This window comes from Cetorhinus maximus, chromosome 10 (assembly GCF_964194155.1).
Source record: "Cetorhinus maximus chromosome 10, sCetMax3.hap1.1, whole genome shotgun sequence".
Lineage (NCBI taxonomy): Eukaryota > Metazoa > Chordata > Chondrichthyes > Lamniformes > Cetorhinidae > Cetorhinus > Cetorhinus maximus.
Genome location: NC_135888.1, coordinates 50,875,812 through 50,899,953, shown reverse-complemented (window position 1 = coordinate 50,899,953; position 24,142 = coordinate 50,875,812). Strand labels below are relative to the sequence as shown.

Sequence of the window (24,142 nt, the reverse complement as noted above, 5' to 3'; positions counted from 1 at the left end):
GACTGACATATGAGGAGAGACTGAGTCGATTAGGATTATATTCACTGGAGTTCAGAAGAATGAGAGGGGATCTCATAGAAACCTATAAAATTCTAACAGGACTAGACAGGGTAGATGCAGGAAGGATGTTCCTGAAGGGAGTCCGAAACCAGGGGTCACAGTCCGAGGATATGGAGTAGACCATTTAGAACTGAGATGAGGAGAAATTTCTTCACCTAGAGAGTGGTGAGCCTGTGGAATTTGTTACCACAGAAAGTAGTTGAGACCAAAACATTGTTTTCAAGAAGGAGTTAGATATAACTCTTGGGGTAAAAGGGATCAAAGGGCATGGAGAGAAAGCGGGAGCAGGCTATTTAGTTGGATGGTCAGCCATGATCATAATGAATGGTGAAGCAGGCTCGAAGGGCCGAATGGCCTAGTCCTATGTGAGTGTGTTGAGGGAGTGAGAGAGTGTGGGCGGGGGAATGAAAGTGTGTGTCTGTGAATGTGGGGTTATGAGAGAGTGCATCTGTGGGGGGTGGGGAATGAGAATGTGTGTCTGTGTGGGGGTGAGGAATGAGAGTGTGTGTCTGTGGGGGATGGGGAGTGGGAGAGTGTGTCTGTGGGGAGTGGGGAATGAGAGAGTGTGTCTATGGGTGAGGGAGTGAGAGAGTGTGTCTGTGGGGAGTGGGGATTGAAAGAGTGTGTGGGGTGGTAAGGAGTGAGAGAGTGTGTCTGTGGGGGGAGGGGAATGAGAGAGTGTGTATATGGGCGAGGGAGAGAGAGAGTGTGTCTGTGGGGAGTGGGGAATGAATGAGTGTGTCTGTGGGGTGGTGGGGAGTGAGAGAGTGTGTCTATGGGCAAGGGAGTGAGAGAGTGTGTCTGTGGGAGTGGGGAATGAAAGAGTGTGTCTGTGGGGTGGTGGGGAGTGAGAGACTGTGTCTGTGGGGAGTGGGGAATGAAAGAGTATGTCTGTGGGTGGAGGGGAATGAGAGAGTGTGTCTATGGGCGAGGGAGTGAGAGAATGTGTCTGTGGGGAGTGGGGAGTGAGAGAGTGTGTCTGTGGGGTGGTGGGGAGTGAGAGTGTTTCTATGGGCAAGGGAGTGAGAGAGTGTGTCTGTGGGAGTGGGGAATGAAAGATTGTATCTGTGGGGTGGTGGGGATTGAGAGACTGTGTCTGTGGGGGGAGGGGAATGAGACTGTGTGTCTGTGGGGAATGGGGAGTGAGGGTGTGCAATAAATGCTGTCCTTGCCAGCGATGCCCACATCCCATCGACAAACAAAAAAATTGTCAAAGGATCTGGGAATTCCTTGTGTAAAACAGAACATTGCACATTTAACAATCCACATTCTGGAGACAAATGATTTATTTGATTATGCAGTTTTATTGATCAATATATTTGAAATCATCATCACAATATTGAGCCTGAATTTGTGTAAACTTCCTCCCTTCTTCCTTTAGGTTCAGGCCCATTTGATGTGTCTAATGGATCGTGTTAAGTCATCACTTCAATGTCTATTATGGAAATGATGGACATTGCTCTCAATTTTTTCTTCTTTTATTTCCGGCTACACTTCCTTTGGAACAGCCAGAAGCCCATCCTCTCCTGGAAAAGAGAATAGGAACAGTTATCTCACGGTCCGTTACAGGTTAGTGCCACAGTGTAACAATACATGAAGCATACAGCAGTTTCTCTCTGTACTCTCCTCTCTAGCTCTCAGGGATACTCTGTCCTTTTCACAATATTTAGCCCCCATTCCGTCTAAGGTAAGAAGCTTCTTATTTCTGTCTCGATTTCTTCCCTTGGACACGTGTGCTCTGACTATCCTACTTCAGCCACCAGCAGAACTTTGATTGGTCGTTGTGAGTTCTACCATGTCCAAGCTTGTGAAATGGAAGTGATCAGGAGATGGAGTTACTCCCAGTAGAAATATATCAGGGTTCAGCTGGGACAGACAGTCAAAGGAACACATGCAGTACCTTCCGGGACAACATCACAGTACTCCTCACACTCCTTCTGGGTATAGAACTTGTTGCCATTTCCTTGACACCCACTGTACTGGAAGGCAGCACATTTACCAATTACCGAGTCAAATGCCCAGAGATTAATAATCGCTTTGCATGGGCCAGCTTCTATATGCAATCTACAGGCAGCTGCAACAGAGGAACAGAGACATGTTGGAAATTGAGTCACGAAGACTAGTTAAACAGAGTGAAGCTTCCATGGTGGAATGGCACGCTGACATATTCACTGTCAAGACACAGACATAAAGATTAACTGAGCACTCACTGCAGGAGCACAGGAATGTACACTCACTGTCGGAGCACAGGAATGTACACTCACTGTCGGAACACAGGAATGTACACCCACTGCAAGAACACAGGAATGTACACTCACTGCAGGAACACAGGAATGTACACTCACTGCAGGAGCACAGTAATGTACATGCACTGCAGGAACACAGGAATGTACACTCACTGCAGGAACACAGGAATGTACACACACTGCAGGAGCACAGGAATGTACACACACTGCAGGAGCACAGGAATGTACACACCGTAGGAACACAGGAATGTGCACTCACTGCAGGGACACAGGAATGTGCACTCACTGCAGGGACACAGGAATGTACACTCACTGCAGGGACACAGGAATGTGCACTCACTGCAGAAACACAGGAATATACACTCACTGCAGGAACACATGAATGTACACTCACTGCAGGAGCACAGGAATGTACACTCACTGCAGGGACACAGGAATGTACACTCACCGTAGGAACACAGGAATGTACACTCACTGCAGGAACACAGGAATATACACTCACTGCAGGAACACAGGAATGTACACTCACTGGGGAACACAGAAATGTACACTCGCTGCACAAGCACAGGAATGTACACTCACTGCAGGAGCACAGGAATGTACACTCACTGCAGGAGCACAGGAATGTACACTCACTGCAGGAACACAGGAATGTACACTCACCATAGGAACACAGGAATGTACACTCACTGCAGGAACACAGGAATGTACACTCACTGCAGGAACACAGGAATGTACACCCACTGCAGGAACACAGGAATGTACACTCACTGCAGAAACACAGGAATATACACTCACTGCAGAAACACAGGAATGTGCATTCACCGTAGGAACACAGGAATGTGCACTCACTGCAGGGACACAGGAATGTGCACTCACTGCAGGGACACAGGAATGTACACTCACTGCAGGGACACAGGAATGTGCACTCACTGCAGAAACACAGGAATATACACTCACAGCAGGAATACAGGAATGTGCACTCACTGCAGAAACACAGGAATGTGCACTCACACAGAAACACAGGAATGTACACTCACTTGCAGGAACACAGGAATGTACACTCACTGCAGAAAGACAGGAATGTGCACTCACACAGGAACACAGGAATGTACACTCACTGCAGGAACACAGGAATGTGCACTCACTGCAGGAACACAGGAATGTGCACTCACTGCAGGAACACAGGAATGTACACTCACTGCAGGAACACAGGAATGTACACTCACTGCAGAAAGACAGGAATGTGCACTCACACAGGAACACAGGAATGTACACTCACTGCAGGAACACAGGAATGTGCACTCACTGCAGTAACACAGGAATGTACATACTGCAGAAACACGAATGTACACTCACTGCAGGAACACAGGAATGTGCACTTACTGCAGGAACACAGGGATATATACTCACTGCAGGAACCCAAGAATGTGCACTCACTGCAGGAACACAGAAATGTACACACACTGCAGGAACACAGAAATGCACACACACTGCAGGGACTCAGGAATGTACACACTGCAGGAACACAGGAATGTACACACACTGCAGGAACACAGGAATGCACACACACTGCAGGGACACAGGAATGTACACACACTGCAGGAACACAGGAATGCACACATACTGCAGGGACACAGGATTGTACACTCACTGCAGGAATGTACACACACTGCAGGGACACAGGAATGTACGCACTGCAGGAACACAGGAATGTACACACACTGCAGGAACACAGGAATGCAAACACACTGCAGGGACACAGGAATGTACACACACTGCAGGAACACAGGAATGCACACATACTGCAGGGACACAGGATTGTACACTCACTGCAGGAATGTACACACACTGCAGGGACACAGGAATGTACGCACTGCAGGAAGACAGGAATGCACACGCACTGCAGGGACACAGGATTGTACACTCACTGCAGGAATACAGGAATGCACACACTCTGCAGAGGCACAGGAATGTACACTCGCTGCAGGAACAGAGGAATGTACACAGACTCAGAGACACAGGAATGTACACACGATGTAGGAATAGAGTAATGTACGCACAATGTAGGAATGAGGGAATGAACACTGCTTTAGTTTGTTACCTCACCTACAGTTCTGCAGGTCTGCAAACATTCCCGCTCCGTTTTAAAATTGTTCCCGTTTCCAAGACAACCTCCATAATTAAGCTTCTGACAGGTCATCGAGGTGTGGTTGTAGTAGAATCTGGATACACGACCAAAGCAGGGACCAGCATCAGGGATCAGTTTGCAGGATTCTGTAGAAAAAGATAGAGACAAGATTAATTTATCGATGGTTACATAAAACCTCCAAAAGCATAACTGGTCAGTTAGGACCCCAACCACTCAGACTCCAGTAAGCCAGGGATCAGAAGTGATCCTCACACAGTTACTCTCACAGTGCTGTATAAAATATTTCACTGAGTACTGTATTCCATTCTGCTCTCAGTAATACCGCCAGTGTTGTACCCATTGCTGTACTCAGTACTGTATCCCATACTGTTCCCACCTGCACTGCGAGTTGTGTTCATGAGGAACCCAAAGGCAGACCCTTCCTCATCTTCTGCTCCGAGTGTTCTCCGTGCACGATCCTTATACAGAGAGAGGGGTGGAGAAAACATATCAGTAATCATATGGGCACCGTAAATGTGAAGAAAGTTTTGTTTAGTCTAAGCTCATAGTGCTTCTGGATTCAGTTGCATAATATACAACCTGGTGTTCAAAAGCAGCTGTAATCAGAGCACCGACAAACTTCATAGAAATGTTATTAGAATTTCTTTCAGACAATTGGATTAAGGAAACGTCTGAGACAAACAAATTCAAACACAAACTAACCATGTGATCTGTTCAGTTAAACTGCTTTTCATAGCATTGGTTCCTGGGACACCTCACTCAGTTCACCTCACTGCACTATTCCTGTTTCTGTTCTTTATTCCTCTAGTGATAAACCAAACCGCTCCCATATGCTTTTTAAACAACATTCTCACCTTGTTCTGCTACCTGGGAATATTTGTGTACATACAGCCCCTGGTCTCTCTGTCCCTGCACCCTCTTTAAAATTGTGAGAGTTACTTCATATTGCCTTTCTTCATTGTTCCTTCCAAAATGTATCACCAATTGTTCACGTGTTAAACTTCATCCAGTGTGTCTGCCCATTTCACCAGTCTGCCTGTGTCCTCCTGAACTCTGCTCCTGACCCTCCTCATTTCATTTACAAGCTTCATTCCATTGCAAACATGGAAATGCTGCCCTGAAAACCCAAGTCCAGGTCATTAATAATAATCAAAGAGAGCGGAGCTTCCAACACCAACCCCTGGGGACCAGCGCTGTTTACTTCCTTCCAGTCCAAACGCACAGCCATTCACCAGCACTATTTGCTTCCTGTCCCTTAACCAATTACTAGGGGATATAGATTTAAGGTGAGAGGAGAAAACTATAGAGGAGATATGTGGGGCAAGTTTTTAATGCAGAGGGTAGTGAGTGTCTGGAATTCGCTGCCAGAGGAGGTGGTGGAAGCAGGTACGATAGAGGTGTTTAAGAGGCAGCTTGACAAATAAATGAATAGGATGGGAATAGAGGGATACGGACCCCAGAAGTGCAAAATGTTTTAGTTGACGGGCAATATGATTGGGGCAGGCTTGGAGGGCCGAAGGGCCTGTTCCTGCGCTGTACTTTTCTTTGCTCTTTGTTCTTTGTTCAATATTGTAGAGGAGATCTTGTGTTGCTTGGCCTCTGACACCAAATCTGAGTTCAAGTCCTACTCCAGGACATGATGACCCAGGCAGATGTGTTCATAATGCCGCCAAACAGGTTGAGTATCAACCTGTAAATCCATCCAACACACGCTAGTGACAGGTGGTAAGAGTGGGAGAGATTCCTGGTCAGCCATGGAAAGAACATTGGAGCCCCTACCATCACTCTCTGGATTATAATATTCATGTAAAAGTGCATGTTGCCGCAGCAACTCAGAATTCTTGGGCAGCCAGTGTGGATCAGATTGGTGCTAACTGTATGGAGTTTGATTCCCCTTCCAGCTGTGTGGATTCAGGAGCTGCCTGTGCTGGAGATCGTGGTGCTGTGGGTCGGAGCTACCTTTGGGCAGAGAACTGGAGGAGAAGAGCGCAAAACTGTATCCATGAAGCTACCATTTCCTTAATGCAAATGGTTTTAGTTTTTGTCACCTATTATAATGAATCATGGAATCATAGGGCAGAATTTTGCCGTCAGCGAGCAGGGGGCGGGGCCCACTCGCCGACACGTAAAATGACGCGGGATGACATTGGGGGGAACCCCCGACGTCATCCCGCCCCATTTAAATTTTCACAAAGACGGGCCCGCAGTAAGATCAGCTGCGGGCCCGCTAACCTGTCAATGGCCAATTGAGGCCATTGACAGATCAATTAAAGTACTTAGTGTACCTGCCCGTCCAACCTTAAGGTTGGTGGGCAGGCCAGGAGCCCCGGCGGGCTTCTGAAAAAACATGAAACCTCATCCACCGGCGGGATGAGGTTTCATGTAGGGATTTAAACGGTTTAAAAAAGTTTTAGTGTAATTTATGAACATGTCCCAACTCATGTGACATTGTCACATGAGGGGGACATGTTAAGGATTTTTTTTCTCTAATTTATAAAGGTTTTAAAAGTGTCAGCAAAAGAACGCACTCTCACTTTTGGGGAACACCCCCCCCCCCCCCCCCCTGCCCACACAGGAAGCGCATAGCACTTCCCGCCAGACGTCACGCTGGGCGGGCCTTAATTGGCCCGCCGATATAAAATGCCGCTTCTCCGGCAGGGTCGTCTCCCCGCCTGCCAGAGATTGGGTCGGGCCCGCCCGCCCGGCAGGTAGAAAATTCTGCCCATAAAGTGGTTACTGTTGGTCATTCAGCCCATCAGGGCTCTGGCAGCTCTCTGCAAGAATAATTCACTCCTCTGAAGGTGCTAATCCAATGTCCTTTTGAAAGCCATACTTGAATCTGCCTCCACCACATCACCGCAGAGCAATTACAGACCCTAACCACTCACTGCATTAAAAAGATTTCCTCATGTCTCCATTGCTTCTTTTGCCAATCGCCTTGAATCAGTGTTCCCTGGTTCTCAATCCTTCTACCAATGGGAACAGTCTCTATCTATCCTGTCTACACCCCTCATGATTTTGAATACCTCTATCAAATCTCCTCTCAACCTTCCTTTTTTATGGAGAACAACCTTCGTTTCTTCAATCTATCAATGTAACTGAAGTCCTTCATCCCTGGAACCATTCTAGTTAATCTTTTCTGCACCTTCTCTAAAGCATTCATATCCTTCCTAAAATCCGGTGTTCATAATTGGACACAATTGGCAGAATTTAGTTAAGGTGACATGGTTAGAGAACTGACATTTACCTAGACTGCATCGGGCTCCCACTCAATCAGGATCCAGCCCCCAAAATTTGCCATCCAATCAGAGGCCAGCATCTTTCCTGTACCAGCAGTGCCACTGGGAGTAGTAGTGGCTGCTGCCGGTAATTCAGAAAGGCCTTCACCAGGGATCGTCACTGGAGGCCTGGAGAGAGATTAAGTGAGGGTGGGGTGGGGTGGGGGTCTCAGGAAGGGGAGTAGGGGAGTAGGATGCAAGGGCAGGGATTGGCTTCAGCAGCCCCTGACTGCCTGATGCTGGGTTCCTCAATCAGGCACTGAGTGCCTGTGAGTATGGGACCACCTGGTAGGCCGCTGGCAAACCTGTTTGCTGAGCAGCTCTGAGAGCATGGGAGACCCCATCTGAGGCCAGCTAAATCTCTGAGCACCATTAAGGCGCAGTGGCTCAGTGATAGTTGGTCTCAGTGGATCTTTAACAAGCCTAATTGACATTCTATCTCCAGTGGGTGGAGTTCCCAAGACGGGCCCCTCCGGCCCCTCACTAAATGCGGGAGGGACACTTCTCCGAGAGTCAGGCTCGGGGCATCCCGCCTATTTCTCCCGGCCCACCCCTGCCAACATGTCGCTGCAAGAGGCTCTGTTAAATTCTGCCCAATATTCCAGCTGAACCAGATTTTTATAAAGATTCATCATCATTAACTTGCTTTGTACTCTGTGACTCTATATATAAAGCCCAGGACCCCTGGTACCTTTTAAACCACTTTCTCAACCTGCCCATGCACCTTCAGCCTCTGTTCCTGCACCACATTTAGAATTGTGTCCTTTGTTTAATGTTATCCCTCCTCATCCTTCCTAGTAAAATGAATCACTTTGCACTTCACCATCACTTGTCCACCCATTTCACCAGCCTGATTATATCTTCTTGAAGTCCATCATTATCCTCCTCAAAGTTGCTAAAACTTCCAAGTTTTGTGTTATCTCTAAATGTTGAACTTTTGCCCTGTAAACCCAAATCTAAGTCATTAATACATATCATGAAAAGTAGTGGCCCTAGTGCTGACCCCTCGGAAACCCTACTGTATACCTTCCTCCAGTCCAAAAAACAACCCTTTACCACCATTCTCTGTTTCCATCTTCATAGCCATGATGGCATTGTCTCTTTCATTCCATAGGCTTCAACTTTGCTGGAAAGTCTATTATGTGGCACTTCATCAGATACTTTGTGGAAGTCCCTATATACCACATCCACCACATTATCCTCAACAATCCACTGTGACCTCATCAAAGAAGTCAATCAAGTTAGTTAACCAGAATTTGTGTTTAACAAATCCATGCTGATTTTCCTTAATTAATCCATATTTTTGTAAGGGAATGTTAAATTTTTCCTGGATCATCATTTCAAAAAGCTTCCCCACCACTGAGCTTAAATTGATTGCCATTTTGCTGTGCTTTATCAAGTTCCTTTTGAAAGTCTAAATACGCAACATCAACCATATTACCCTCATCAAACCTCTTTTTTACATCTCCACAGTACCAGTCACAGGACCAGTCTGCCCGTTCAGTACAACTCCCATCACTAATCCCTTGGACACTCTACTTAATATATCATCCAGCAACTATCTGTGGGACACTCCACTCAGTACATATGCCATGCACTGAATCCTGGGATACTCAACTTGTAACACCCTCTGTCATCTCGGCCTATTATTTAGGAAGAGAATGAAGGATTGACTCACCTTGACGGGTGAGGCTGGGATGGGCTCCCATGGAACACACGCTCCTGTTAGGATAGATAAACAGTTAGAAGCATGTCTGTAAACACAATCCAACATCAGCCATTCATAATGTTCACTAAAATCCAGGGAGGTTCTGGGGCGATAAAAGGCCTGAATTAACCTCCTCATCTAACTACAGTGTAATAATCAGATCTCAAAGATTCCAAATAATGTTAGAAACAGATGAACTGATGTCAAATGTTTTCATTTCTTTCTATCTCTTTTCTTCTCATTTATATCTCTCTCTCTAACTCTACCTCCTTTTATATCTTTTTTTCACTGGCAGTGTTAAAGACTAAAGAAGGTGCTGATTAAGGTAAGATGGTAAAATGTGTTAAGAGCAGAACAAGGGTCAGCACTCTGTGAAAGCAAAGCATAAGAACAAGTGACAGATGGCCCTGGGGGGGTGGGAGGAGGGTGGGTGTGGGCCATTGTGGAAAAACAAATTGGATTGAAAACGGGGTCAAGATGGAGGAGAAGGTTCATGGTCTGAAGTTGTTGAACTCAATGTTAAGTCCGGAAGGCTGTAAAGTGCCTAATCGGAAGATGAGGTGCTGTTCCTCCAGTTTGCGTTGGGCTTCACTGGAACAAGGGGACCCTATCATGGTTCTGGGAGGGAAGGGAAGGAGTGAGGGCAGAGGTGCAGGTGGTGGGTTGGACACGGTTGAGGGACCTGGCAACCACAATGGGAGGGATCCCTTGGCTAAGGAAAAAGGAAGACATGTCAGAAGCGCCGTTTTGGAAGGTAGCATCATCAGACAGATGCGACGGAGGTGGAGGAACTGGGAGAATGGGATGGAGTCCTTACCTCAAAGGCGACATATTTCCACGTCAGGACGGTGAGTGGCTTGGAGGGGAACTTCCAGGTGGTGATGTTCCCATCTATCTGCTGCCCTTGTCCTTCTAGATGGTAGTGGTCGTGGGTTTAGAAGGTGCTGTGTAAGAACCTTGGTGAGTTTCTGCAGTGCATCTTGTAGATGGTACACACTGCTGCTACTGTGCGTCAGTGGTGGAGGGAGTGAATGTTTAAGTTGCTGAAAACCAAACAAGTGGTTTGGGATATCTATTTATCGAATAGTGTATCACTGAGAATGAATTACAGGTTATAATGAGGCTCAGGGCCTCAATGTGTTCACCTCGTTCAGGCAGAAGTAGAATCATGTCTTCTGGAATCCCTTGTTTCAATGCAAACTGTATGAATTGTTCATTGATTTCCTTTCTCAGCTTCCTTGTCCTTCCTGGGAGATGAGCATTCAGTTAAAACTCCAGAATCAAACTTAGAAAACGATGTGTGAAAGAGCAGGTGTAGAATCTCTTACCGTACAGGGCCACTGACTTTGTCTGGTTGATCCCCTTCATTCTGTCGTACAATATAAAAGCATACTCATGGTAGTTGGTTTCGATTATTCGAATATCTGCAGTGACTTCAAAAACTGGAAAACAAATTCACTGACTGTTTAATCATTTCTTTGTTTGGTTACACGCCTCTGTCCTTACAAATTACCAACCTCCCTTTCCTCTCCCAAATCCTTGTCAACTCCCAAACCCGTACACATCTTTCCTGGATTCCATTGGCGGCATTTTCTAGAACGTGACTAAGTCCCGTGGCGGGTGTGGGAACAGGGAGAGCTTCCCACCATGGAGGCTGCTGAGAATTTGCGCCATTGCGCATGGCATTGGCATAATTAGTGATGTAGTTGGGGGTTTCCCGATGTTTAGCGCGACAGGGTCAGGCTGGATGGCTCGCAACCCACCATCATTTCCAGGCACCCTGTTTAAAAGGTGTCGGGCATCAGACGATCCACCACTGAAATCAGAAGATCCAGTTCCGGAAAGCCCCTGAAGATGGAAACCGAACCTCCGGAAAGGCCCTGAAGATGGAAACTGAACCTCTGGAAAGGCCCTGAAGATGGAAACCGAACCTCCGGAAAGGCCCTGAAGATGGAAACTGAACCTCTGGAAAGGCCCTGAAGATGGAAACCGAACCTCCGGAAAGGCCCTGAAGTTAGAAGATCCACGTCGTAGATACTCCATTCAGCCAATGCTGCACATGGTGGTCCAGGCTCTGCTCGCTAAAGGCCTCCATCTTCCCTTCCGATCTCCGTGAAGTGTCCCAGGCCTCCTTGCTCGTAAGTCTGACAGTGGCATTGGTCCAGACGTCTTCTGGGCCGGTGTGAAAACCTGCTGGCGGCATAGATGATTGGGCAGGGCCTCCATCTGCCCATTAACAGGATACAGAACTGATTCATGCCAGCCTCTGGGGGAATGGTGACCTCCCATGACAGGCGAGAGCGCACTTTCCCGCTGTCATTGTACGCCAGTGGCAAACTGACTTTTCATCTCCTGTTGCATTGCCCTTCCCGCCGCCTGCTATTAAACCCACCACAGTGGGGTGGGGAACAGGAAGATTCACCCCATGTTTAAATCCCTCCAATCCCTCCAACCACTCCTGCCACACTACTGAAACGCTCTTATCAAAGTCATAAATGACATCCTATGTGACTGTGACCAAGATAAACGTTCCCTTCTCATTCTTCTCCACCTGCCTGCAGCCTTTGACAGTGTTGACCACTCCATCCTCCTCCAACGCCTCCCCACTGTTGTCCAGCTGAGTGGGACTGCACTCATCCAATTCCAATCTATCTAATCGTAGCTAGAGAATCACTTGCAATGGCTTCTCTTCCTGCTCCTCTGGTGTCCCCCATGGATCTTTCCTTAGCCACTCTGCATTGAAACATGTAAGACCCTGAGGGGGCTTGACAGGGTGCATGCTGAATGGATGTTTCCCATTGTAGGAGAGACAGAACGAGGGGACACAGTTTCAAAATCAGGGACTCCCATTCAAGACTGTGATGAAGGGAATTCTTTTCTCTCAGAGGTGCATTAGCTTCTGGAATTCTCTTCCCCGGAGAGTGGTGGAGACTGGGTCAATGAATACATTTAAGGCACAGGTAGATATATTCTTGACTAACAAGGGAGTCAAAGGTTATCGGGTGGAGGTGGGATGTGGAGCTGAGGTTACAATCAGATCAGCCATAATCCTATTGTATGGCGGAGCAGGCTCAAGGGGCTGAATGGCCTGCTCCTGCTCCTGATTTGTATAATTATATGCTTTGTTCATCTACACGCTGCCTCTCTGTCACATCTCCAGAAATATAACGTCAAATTCCACTAGTGGAATAATATTTCGGCACAGACTATAAGGGCCGAATGGCCTGTTTTCTGTGCTGTAGTGTTCTATGGTTCTATGTACATTTGTTTTCACATGTACGCCGACAACACCTAGCTCTATCTCACTACAACATCACTCGATTTCTCCAATGTCTCTAAATTGTCAGACTGTTTGTCCAACATCCGTTACTGAACATGCAGAAATTTCTCCAATTAAATATTGGAATACTGAAGCCATTGTCTTTGGTCACCACCACAAACTCCACTCCCAGCCACCAACTCCATCCCTCTCCCAGACAACTCTGTAAGGCTGAACTCAATTATTTGCAAACTTGGTGTCATATTTGGTCCCTACATGAGCTTCCAAGTACATATCCGCACCTTCACTGAGACCACCTGTTTTCAGCTCTGTAACATCATCTGACTCCATCAGCTTCAGCTCATCTGCTGCTGAAACCCTGATGAATGCTTTTGTTAGCTCTAAACTTGACAATTCCAACACAGTCTTGGCCAGCCATCCATCTCCCACCCTCCATAACATGAGCTCATTCAAAACTTTTCTGCCCACATCCTAACCTGCCCTAAGTCCTATTCACCCAACACCCCTGTGCTCACTGACCTACATGGTTATCAATTGAGCAAAGTCGGAAAAGAAAATTCTCATCCTTGTTTTCAAATCACTCCATGGCCTCACCCCTCCCTATCTCTGTAACCTTCTTCCACCCTTCAACCCCCAAAACTACCGGCATTGCTCCAAATCAGATAGTTCCCCGTGGTGTTAATCAGAACTTTGCTGTTTCTATTCCCATTGTTTTCCTGCTTTCTCCATTTGCTAATGGATATTGTTTGGGGATTTATCCACCAATGAGGGAACTGCATTAAGGTCACGCCCATCCAATCATGGCCAAAGATTCTCACCAGGGTGAGACATTGGTACAAATGAGCAAAGGCTTTGTTCCTGAGGTTCATGAGCTGTATTCAGAATTATTGTTGGTGAGTCCTGATTGAATCTGGACTGGAACTAGTTTGCATGATCAACATGAATCTGGTGTGGAACTGGTTTGTGTGATCAACATGAACCTGGAGTGGAACTGGTTTGTGTGATCAACATGAACCTGGAGTGGAACTGGTTTGCGTGATCAACATGAATCTGGGGTGGAACTGGTTTGTGTGATCAACATGAACCTGGAGTGGAACTGGTTTGCGTGAGCAACATGAATTTGGAGTGGAACTGGTCTGTGAGATAGAAACATAGAAACTAGGAGCAGGAGTAGGCCATTCGGCCCTTTGAGCCTGCTCCGCCACTCATTATGATTATGGCTGATCATCCAACTCAATAGCCTGCTCCCGCTTTCTTCCCATATCCTTTGATTCCTTTCGCCCCAAGAGCTATATCTAACTCCTTCTTGAAAACATACAATGTTTTGGTCTCAACTACTTTCTGTGGTAACGAATTCCACAGGCTCACCACTCTCTGGGTGAAGAAATTTCTCCTCATCTCAGTCCTAAATGGTCTACTCCATATCCTCAGACTGTGACCCCTGGTTCTGGACTCCCCTACCATCGGGAACATCCTTCCTGCATCTACAGGAATCTGGAGTGGAACTGTTCTGAGGAATCTACAAGAATGTGGAGTGGAACTGGTCTGCGAGATCAATATGAATCTGGTGTGGACCTGCCCTGTGAGATCAACGTGAATGCAGAGTGGAACTGGCCTGCGAGATCTACCTGAGTCTGGAATGGAACACGTGTGCGAGATCAACATGAACCTGGAGTGGAACTGGTCTGCGAGATTAACATGAATCTGGAGTGGAATTGGTCTGCGAGATTGACATGAATCTGGAGCAGAACTGGTCTGCAAGGTCAACATGAATCTGGAGCGTAACTGGCCTGAGTGATCTACATGAATCTGGAATGGAACTGGTCTGCGAGATCGACATGAATCTGGTGTGGAACTGGTTTACAAGATCAACATATATCTGGAGCGGAACTGGTCTGCGAGATTGACATGAATCTGGAGTGGAACTGGTCTGAGGGATCTACATGAATATGGAGTGGAACTGGTCTGAGGGATCCACATGAATATGGAGTGGAACTGGTCTGAGGGATCTACATGAATGTGGAGTGGAACTGGTCTGAAAAATCAAAATGAATCTGGAGTGGAACTGGCCTGAGTGATCTACATGAATCTGGAATGGAACTGGTCTGTGAGATCAACATGAATCTGGAGTGGAACTGGTCTGAGGGATCTATATGAATCTGGAGTGGAACTGGCCTGAGGGATCTACATGAACTTGGAGTGGAACTGGTCTGAGGGGTCTACATGAATCTGGATTGGAACTGGGTTGTGAGATCGACATGAATCTGCAGTGGAACTGGTCTGCAAGCTCTAGATGCGAATATGGGAAACATCCCTTTCACAAAAAGCAACAAGGAAACAAATAATTAAATTAAATAATGTACAAGAGAGACTTGGATTTGCCAACATTAGGGCATCCCAAAGCAGTTGGCAGTCAGTAAACCATTTTTGAAGTGTAGTCAATGTTGCAATGAAGTAAATACCTTCCCAGAGCAACAGCCTGAGCCTCTGGTTACTAGCCCGGTGACATTAGCACAATGCGTGGACTGAAATCAATGTTGTAATGAGGGAAGCACAGCAGCCACGTTGCGAACAGCAAGATCCCACAAAGAGCAATGAATATTCATTTCATAGGAGCAACAAATGTTAGCTGCATTATGGGAAACACAACAACCAATCCACAAACAGCAATGTGAAAATGAGCAGATAATCTGTTTTTGTGATGTTGATAAATACTGGTCAGGACACCAGGGAGAATTCTCCTGCTCTTCTTTGAATTAGAGTCAGAGGATTGTTTACACTCACATTAGAGACCACATAGGATCTTGATTTAACATCTTTTCTGAAAGACCGTATCTCTGATAGGGCAGCACTGAAAAATCAGCCGCTATTGTTTTGAGCTAAAGCCTCTGGAGTGGGACTATCCTGATCAGAATCCAATCCTCCACAAACTTCTGCTTCTTCAAAACTCTGCTGCAACAATTTGATTGCATATCAAGTTCCAACTGCCCCTCACAGCCCCAAGCTAGCCTAAATTGGCACCAGTTCCTCAAAGACCCATTTCAAATAATCACACTTGTGCTTTAATTCCTCCATGACGTTGCCCTTCCCCATGTTGTAACCTTCTCCAGCCCGCTACAAAAGCCCCTCAATTTCTTCCAGTTCCTCCCTCGCTAGCTTTTTCTCTAACCCACCTTCCTTCGGCCCAAAACGGGCAGCCAATGGCCCAGAAACCTCGGTCCTTCCCTTTGGAATCACCTCCTTGAAACTGTCTGATTTTTCAGTTTCCTCTACTGGTTAAAAGCCTCCTTACTAACTGCCCAGTAACTAATCTTTTCAACATCTCCCCTGTTTCTTTCTCTTCACATCTCGGTGAAGTGTCTCAGGACAAGGATGACAGCTGATGAAATTCCATATCTATTTTCAATGAGTGTTTTGCCTCTACCTGAAGTGGGGACAAATATAAAGTACATCCATTTTAATTAAAACGATTTTAATTCATTTTTGCCTTACCTGAAGGAGGGATAAACACAAAGTGTCCTGAACTACGCTGAATCTCGTATTGTCCTGTCAGGTTAACACATGTTCCATTCCTAAAAATAAAATAATAAATGACATAGAGAATGCTAAAAATTTATTTAACTTTAGCCAGCGGCAAGTCACGGGATCTGGTGGTGAGTCAGCATTGCCTAAGGATCTAGTGGTGAGTATAAATGTTTGGGGATCTGGTGGTGATTCTGTAATGCAGAGGGATCTGGCTGAGCATGCAACACAGGGGAATTGGTTGAACCTGTAATGCAGGTGGATCAGGTTGAATCTGTAATGCAGGGGAATCTGGATGACTCTGTAATGCAGGGGTATCTGATGGTCAGTCCTGTAATGCAGGGGGATCTGGTTGAGTGTGTAATGCAGGGGGATCTGGTTGAGACTGTAATGCAGGGGGTCTGGTTTTCAGTCTGTAATGCAGAGGGAACTTGTTGAGCCCGTAATACAAGGGGATCCGGTTGTGACTGTAATTCAGGGGGATCTGGTTGAGATTGTAATTCGGGGGATCTGGTTGAATCTGTAATGCAGGGGGTGGTTGTGCCTGTTATGCAGGGGTCTTGTTGAGTCTGTAATGCAGGTGGATCTGGTGTTGAGTCTGTAATACAAGGGGACCAGGTTGAGTCTGTAATGCAGGGGCATCTGGTTTTCGTCTGTTATGCAGGGGGATCTCGTTGAGCTTGTAATGCAGGGGAATCTGGTTGAATCTGTAATGCAGGGGGATCTGGCAGAGTCTGTAATGCAGGGTGGAACTGGTTGTGTCTGTATTGCAGGGGGAAATGGCTTTGAGTCTGTAATGCAGTGGGATCTGGTTGAGTTTTTAATGCAGGAGGATATGATGGTCAGTCAATAATGCAGGGGTAACTGGTTGTGTCTGTATTGCATGGGAACCTGGTGGTCAGTCTGTAATGCAGAGGGATCTGGTGGTCAGTCGATAATACAGGGGGATCTGGTTGAATCAGTAATGTAGGGGGTCCTGGTTGAGTCAGTAGGGTAGGGGGATCTGGCTGCATCTGTAATGCATGGGGATCTGGTTTTAAGGATGTAATGCAGGGGGATCGTGTTGAGTCTGTAATACAAGGGGATCTGGTTGAGTCTGTAATATAGGGGGATGTGGTTGAGTCTGTAATGCAGGTGAGGCTGGTGTTGAGTCTGTAATGCGGGGTGAACTAATTGAGTCTGTAATGCATGGGGATCTGGTTGAACCTGTAATGCAGGGGGATCTTTTTGAGTCTGTATTGATTGGGGATCTGGTATTGAGCCTGGTTGAGCCTGTAATGCAGACTCTGGTTGAGTCTGTGATGCAGAGGGATTTGGGTGAGTATGAACACAGGGGGATTGGTTGAATTAGTAATGCAGGGGGATCTGGTTGAGTATGTAATGCAGGGGAATCTGGTGGTCGGTCTGTAATGCATGGGGATCTGGTTGAGTCTGTAATGCAGAGGAATCTGGTTGAGTCTGTAGTGCAGGTGGATCTGGTGGTCAGTCGGTTAATGCAGGGGGATCAGCTGGAGTCTGTAATGCATGGGGATCAGGTTGAGTCTGGAGTGTAGGGGGATCTTGTTGAGTCTGTAATATAAGGGGATCAGCTTGAGTCTGTAATGCAGGGGCATCTGTTGAGTCTGTAATGCAGAGGGATCTGGTGGTCAGTCAGTAATGCAGGGGGATCTGGTTGAATCTGTAATGCAGAGGGACCTGGTTAAGTCTCTAATGCAGGGAGTTCTAATTGAGCCTGGTTTGTAGGGGGATATGGTTTTGAGCCTGTTATGCAGGAGGTCTGGATTTGAGTCTGTAATACAGAGGAATCTGGTTGAGCCTCTAATGCCGGTGGATCTGGTTGAGTCTTTGGGGAAGGGGGATCTGGCTGAGTCTGCAATGCAGGGGGATCTGGTTGTGTCTGTAATGCAGGGAGATCTGGTTGAGTCTGTAATGCAGGTGAGGCTGGTGTTGAGTCTGTAATGCAGGGGTATCTGGTTGAGTCTGTAGTGTAGGGGGATCAGGCTGCATCTATAATGCATGAGGATCTGGTTTTAAGTATGTAATGCAGGGGTATCTTGTTGAGCCCATAATACAAGGGGATCTGGTCGTGCCTGTAATACAGGGGGATGTTGTTGAGTCTGTAATGCAGGGGGATCTGGTTATGAGTCTGTAATACAGGGTGATCCTGTTGAGTCTGTAATACAAGGGGGTCTGGTTGAGTCTGTAATGCAGGGGATTCTGGTGTTGAGCCTGTAATGCAGGGTGATCTGGTTGAGTTTGTAATGCAGGGTGATCTTGTTGATCCTGTAGTGCAGAGGGAACATTTTGAGTCCCTATTGCAGCGGGATCTGGTATTGAGTCTGGTTGAGTCTGTAATTCAGGGGGATCTAGCTGAGTCTGTAATTCAGGGGTATCTGGTTGAATCTGTAATGCATGTGGATCTAATGTGAGTCTGTAATGCAGGGAGGTTTGGTTGGGTGTGTAACACAAGGGATTTGGTTGAATCTGTAATGCAAGGGGATCTGGCTGAGTTTTGAATGCATGGGGATCTGGTTTTGAGGCTGTAATGCAGGGGGATCTGGTTGAACCTATGATGCAGGGGTATCTGGTGGTCAGCCTGTAATGCAGGTGGGGCCTGGTTGAGTCTGTAATGCAGAGGGGTATGGGTGAGTATGTAACACAGAGTAATTGGTTGAATCTGTAATGCAGGGGGGGTTTGTTTGAGTCTGTAATGCAGGAGGAATCTGATGGTCAGTCTGTAATGCAGGGGGATCTGGTTTTGTGTCTGTAATGCAGGGGGATCTTGTTGAGCACATCATACAAGGGGATCTAATTGTGTCAGTAATGCAGCAGGATCTGGTGGTCAGTCTGTAATGTAGGGGGATCTGGTGGTCAGTCTGTAATGCAGGGGGATCTGGTTGAGCCTATAATGCAGCGAGATCTGGTCGAGTCTGTAATGCAGTGGGACGTGGTTTGGATCTGTAATGCAGGGGGATCTTGTTGAGCCCATCTAACAAGGGGATCTGGTTGTGTATGTAATGCAGGTGGATCTGGTGGCAGGTCTATAATGCAGCGAGATCTGGTTGAGTCTCTAGTGTTGGGGGATATGGATGAGTGTGTAATGCATCGGGATCTGGTTTTGAGTCTGTCAAGCAGGGTGGATCAAGTTGAGTCTGTAATGCAGGGGCATCTGGTTGAGTCTGTAATGCAGGGGGATCTGGCTGAGTCTGTAATACAGGGGCATCTGTTTGCGCCTGTAATGCAGGGGGATCTGGTTGAGTTTGTAATGCAGGGGGATCTTGTTGAGTCTGTAATGCAGGGGTATCTGGCTGAGTCTGTAATGCATGGGGACCTGATTTTGAATCTGTAATGCAGGGGTATCTTGTTGAGGATGTAATACAAGGAGATTTGGTTGAGTCTGTAATGGAGGGGGATCTGGTGGGGTCTGCAGTCCAGAGGGGTCTGGTTGAGTCTGTAGTGTAGGGGGACCTGGCTGAGTCGGTAATGCAGGGGGATCTGATTTTGAATCTGCAATGCAGCGGGATCTTGTTGAGTCTGTAATACAAGGAGATCTGGTTGAGTCTGTAATGCAGAGGGATGTGGTTGAGTCTATAATGCAGCGAGATATGGTTGAGTCTCTAGTGTTGGCGGATATGGCTGAGTGTGTAATGCATCAGGATCTGGTTTTGAGTCTGTCAAGCAGGGTGGATCAAGTTGAGTCTGTAATGCATGGGCATCTGATTGAGTCTATAATGCAGAGGAATCTTGTTGAGTCTGTATTCCAGGGGGATCTGGCTTTGAGCCTGTAATGCAGGGGGATCTGGTTGACTCTGCAATGCAGGGGGTTCTAGTTGAGCCTGTATTGCAGGGGGATCTGATATTGAGTCTGCTTTTGTCTGTAATTAAGGGGTGTCTGGTTGAATCTGTAATGCAGGAGGGTTTGGCTGAGTCACTAATGCATGGGGATCTGGTTTTGAGTCTGTCATGCAGGGGGTCTGGTTGAGCCTGTACTGCAGGGTGTCTTTTTAAGTCGGTATTGCAGGGGTATCTGGTATTGAGCCTGGTTGAGTCTGTAATGCAGTGGGGACTGGCTGAGTCCATTATGCAGGTGTAACTGGTTGAGTCTGTAATGCAGGGGGTCTGGTTGAGCATGTAACACAGGTTGATTGGTTGAATCTGTAATGCAGGGGGACATGGTTGAGTCTGCAATACAGAGGAATCTGGTTGAGTCTGTAATGCAGCGGTATCTGGTTTTGACTCTAATGCAGGGGGATCTGGTTGAGTCAGTAATGCAGGGGGATCTGGTTGAGCCTTTAATGCAGGGGAATCTGGTTGAGTCTGTAATGCAGTGAGATCTGATGGTCAGTCTGTAATGCAGAGGGAAATGTTTGAGTCTGTATTGCAGGGGGATCTGGCTTTGAGGCTGTAATGCAGGGGGATCTAGTTGAGTGTAATGCAGGGGGATCTGATGGTCAGTTTGTAATGCAAGGGGAAGTGGTTGAGTCTGCATTGCAGGGGGATCTGGCTGTGAGTCTGTAATGCAGGGGGATCTGGTTTTGAGTCTGTAATGCAGGGAGTTCTAGTTGAGCCTGTCATGCAAGGAGATCTGGTGGAGTTTGTAATACAGGGGGATCTTGTTGAATCCCTAATACAAGGGGTTCTGGTTGAGTCCGTAATGCCGGGGGGGATCTGGTTGAGTCTGTAATGCAAGGGAAGCTGACGTTTAGTCTGTAATTAAGGGGGGTCTGGTTGAATCTGTTATGCAGGAGGATTTGGCTGAGTCACTAATGCATGGGGATCAGATTTTGAGTCTGGTTGAGACTGTAATGCAGCGGGCACTGATTGAGCCTGTAATGCAGGTGGATGTGATTGAGTCTGTAATGCAGGAGGATCAGGTTGAGTCTGTAATGTAGGGGGATCTGGCTGATCCTGGTTGGGTCTTTAATTCAGGGAGTCTGGATCTGAATGTGTAATGCAGGTGAATCTGGTTGAGTCTTTAATGCAGGGGGCTCTGGTTGAGTCTGTAATTCGGGGAGGTTTGGTTGATTGTGTAACACAGTGGGACTGGATGAATTTGTAATGCAGGGGGATTTAGCTGAGTCACTAATGCACGGGGATCTCGTTTTGAGTCTGTAATGCATGGGGATCTGGTTTTGAGTCTGTAATGAAGGGGGATCTTGTTGAGCCTGTAATACAAGGTGATCTGATTGCATCTGTAATGCATGGGTATCTGGTTGCGTCTGTTATACAGGGGGATCTGGTTGAGTCTATAATGTAGGAGGATCTGTTATTGAGCCTGGTTGGGTCTTTAATTCAGGGGGATCTGGTTGTATGTGTAATGCAGAGGGATTGGTTGATTATGTAACACAGGGGGATTGGATGAATCTGTAATGCAGGTGGATTTGGCTGAGTCACTAATGCATGGGAATCTTGTTTTGAGTCTGTAATGCAGGGGGATCTGGTTGAGTCTGTATTGCAGGGGGATCTAGTTTTGAGTCTGTAATGCAGGTGGATCTGGTTGATTCTTTAAAGCAGAGGTGTCTGTTTGTGTCTGTAATGCAGGGTGTCTGGTTGAGCATGTAATACAGGGTGATTGGTTGAATCTGTAATGCAGGGGAATCTGGCTGAGTCTGTAATGCATGGGTATCTGGTTGAGTCTGTTATACAGGGGGATCTGGTTGAGTCTCTAATGTAGGGGAATCTGGTATTGAGTCTGGTTGAGCCTGTAATGCTGGTGGGTATGGTTGAGAATGTAACACAGGGGGATTGGTTGAATCTGTAATGTATGGGGATCTGCTTGTTAGTCTGTAATGCAGGAGGATCTGGTTTTCAGCCTGTAATGCAGGGGAATCTAGTTGAGCCTGTAATATAAAGGGATCTGGTTGAGTCTGTAATGGAGGGGGATATGGTTGAGTCTGTAATGCATGGGGATCTGCTTGTCAGCCTGTAATGCAGGAGGATCTGGTTTTGAGTCTGTAATGCATGGGGATCTTGTTGAGCCTGTAATATATTGGGATCTGGTTGGGTCCGTAATGGAGGGGGATCTGGCTGAGTCTGTAATGCAGAGGGATCTGGTTGAGTCTGTAGTGCAGGGGATCTGGTGTTCAGTCTGTAATGTACGGGGATCTGGCAGAGCCTGTAATGCATGGAAAGATGATGTCGAGTCTGTAATGCAGATTGATCTGGTTGAGCCTGTAATTCAGTGGGATTTGGTTGAAAGTGTATCGCAGGCAGATAAGGTTTTCAGTCTGTAATGTATGGGGATCTGCTTTTGATTCTGTACTGCAGGAGTATCTTGTTGAGCCTGTAATACAAGTGGAGCTTGTTGTGTCTGTAATGCAGAGGGATCTGGTTGAGTCTGTAATGCAAGTGAAGCTGGATTTGAGTCTGTAATGCAGGGTGATCTGGCTGAGTCTGTAATGCAGGTGAATCTGTTTGAGCCTGTAATGCAAGGGGTACTTTTTGTGCCTGTATTGCAGGGGGATCTGCTATTGAGTCTGGATTTGTCTGTAATTAAGTGGTGTCTGGTTGAATCTGTAATTCAGGAGGATTTGGCTGAGTTACTGATGCATGGGGATGTGGTTTTGAGTCTTTAATGCAGAGGGATCTGGTACTGAGTCTGGTTGAGTCTGTAATGCAGCGGGGACTGATTGAGTCTGTAATGCATTGGTATCTGGTTGAGGCCATTATATAGAGGGATCTGGTTGAGTCTATAATGTAGGGGAATCTGGTATTGAGTCTGGTTGAGTCTGTAATGCAGTGGGGACTGGCTGAGTCCATTATGCAGGTGGAACTGGTTGAGTCTGTAATGCAGGGGGTCTGATTGAGCATGTAACACAGGGGGATTGGTTGAATCTGTAATGCAGGGGTATCCATTTCATTCTGTAATGCAGGGGGACATGGTTGAGTCTGCAATACAGAGGGATCTGGTTGAGTCTGTAGTGCAGCGGTATCTGGTTTTGACTCTAATGCAGGGGGATCTGATTGAGTCAGTAATGCAGGGGGATCTGGTTGAGTCTTTAATGCAGGGGAATCTGGTTGAGTCTGTAATGCAGTGGGATCTGATGGTCAGTCTGTAATGCAGAGGGAAATGGTTGAGTCTGTATTGCAGGGGGATCTGGCTTTGAGGCTGTAGTGCAGGGGGATCTAGTTGAGTGTAATGCAGGGGGATCTGATGGTCAGTTTGTAATGCAAGGAGAAGTGGTTGAGTCTGCATTGCAGGGGGATCTGGTTTTGAGTCTGTAATGCAGGGAGTTCTAGCTGAGCCTGTCATGCAAGGAGATCTCTTGGAGTTTGTAATACAGGGGGATCTTGTTGAATCCCTAATACAAGGGGTTCTAGTTGAGTCTGTAATGCAGGGGGATCTGATTGAGTCTGCAATGCAAGGGAAGCTGACTTTTAGTCTGTAATTAAGGGGGGTCTGGTTGAATCTGTAATGCAGGAGGATTTGGCTGAGTCACTAAAGCATGGGGATCAGGTTTTGAGTCTGGTTGAGTCTGTAATGCAGCAGGCACTGATTGAGCCTGTAATGCAGGTGGATGTGATTGAGTCTGTAATGCAGGGGGATCTGGCTGAGCCTGGTTGGGTCTTTAATTCAGGGAGTCTGGATCTAAATGTGTAATGCAGGTGAATCTGGTTGAGTCTTTAATGCAGGAGGGTCTGGTTGAGTCTGTAAAGCAGGGGGATTGGTTGATTATGTAACACGGGGGATTGGATGAATCTGTAATGCAGGGGGATTTGGCTGAGTCACTAATGCATGGGAATCTTGTTTTGAGTCTGTAATGCAGGGTGATCTGGTTGAGTCTGTATTGCAGGGTGGTCTGGTTTTGAGTCTGTAATGCAGGGGGTCTGGTTGAGCATGTAACACAGGGTGATTGGTTGAATCTGTAGTGCAGGGCAATCCGTTTCAGTCTGTAA

The 24,142-nt window shown here is 46.8% G+C and overlaps 1 protein-coding gene across 1 annotated transcript in view; it reads right to left on the bottom strand.

Annotated features, from left to right (window-relative positions):
• Positions 1-24,142, bottom strand: part of LOC144685320 (papilin-like) — a 260,238-nt gene that overhangs the window by 71,314 nt on the left and 164,782 nt on the right. Inside the window, exons 13-20 of the mRNA XM_078549730.1 lie at positions 16,217-16,296; positions 10,773-10,886; positions 10,590-10,691; positions 9,415-9,458; positions 4,835-4,916; positions 4,416-4,583; positions 1,961-2,134; positions 1,553-1,586 (exon numbers count right to left, since the gene is read on the bottom strand). Coding sequence (XP_078405856.1) covers positions 1,553-1,586; positions 1,961-2,134; positions 4,416-4,583; positions 4,835-4,916; positions 9,415-9,458; positions 10,590-10,691; positions 10,773-10,886; positions 16,217-16,296 — 798 coding nt within the window. The remainder of the gene's footprint in view (positions 1-1,552; positions 1,587-1,960; positions 2,135-4,415; positions 4,584-4,834; positions 4,917-9,414; positions 9,459-10,589; positions 10,692-10,772; positions 10,887-16,216; positions 16,297-24,142) is intronic.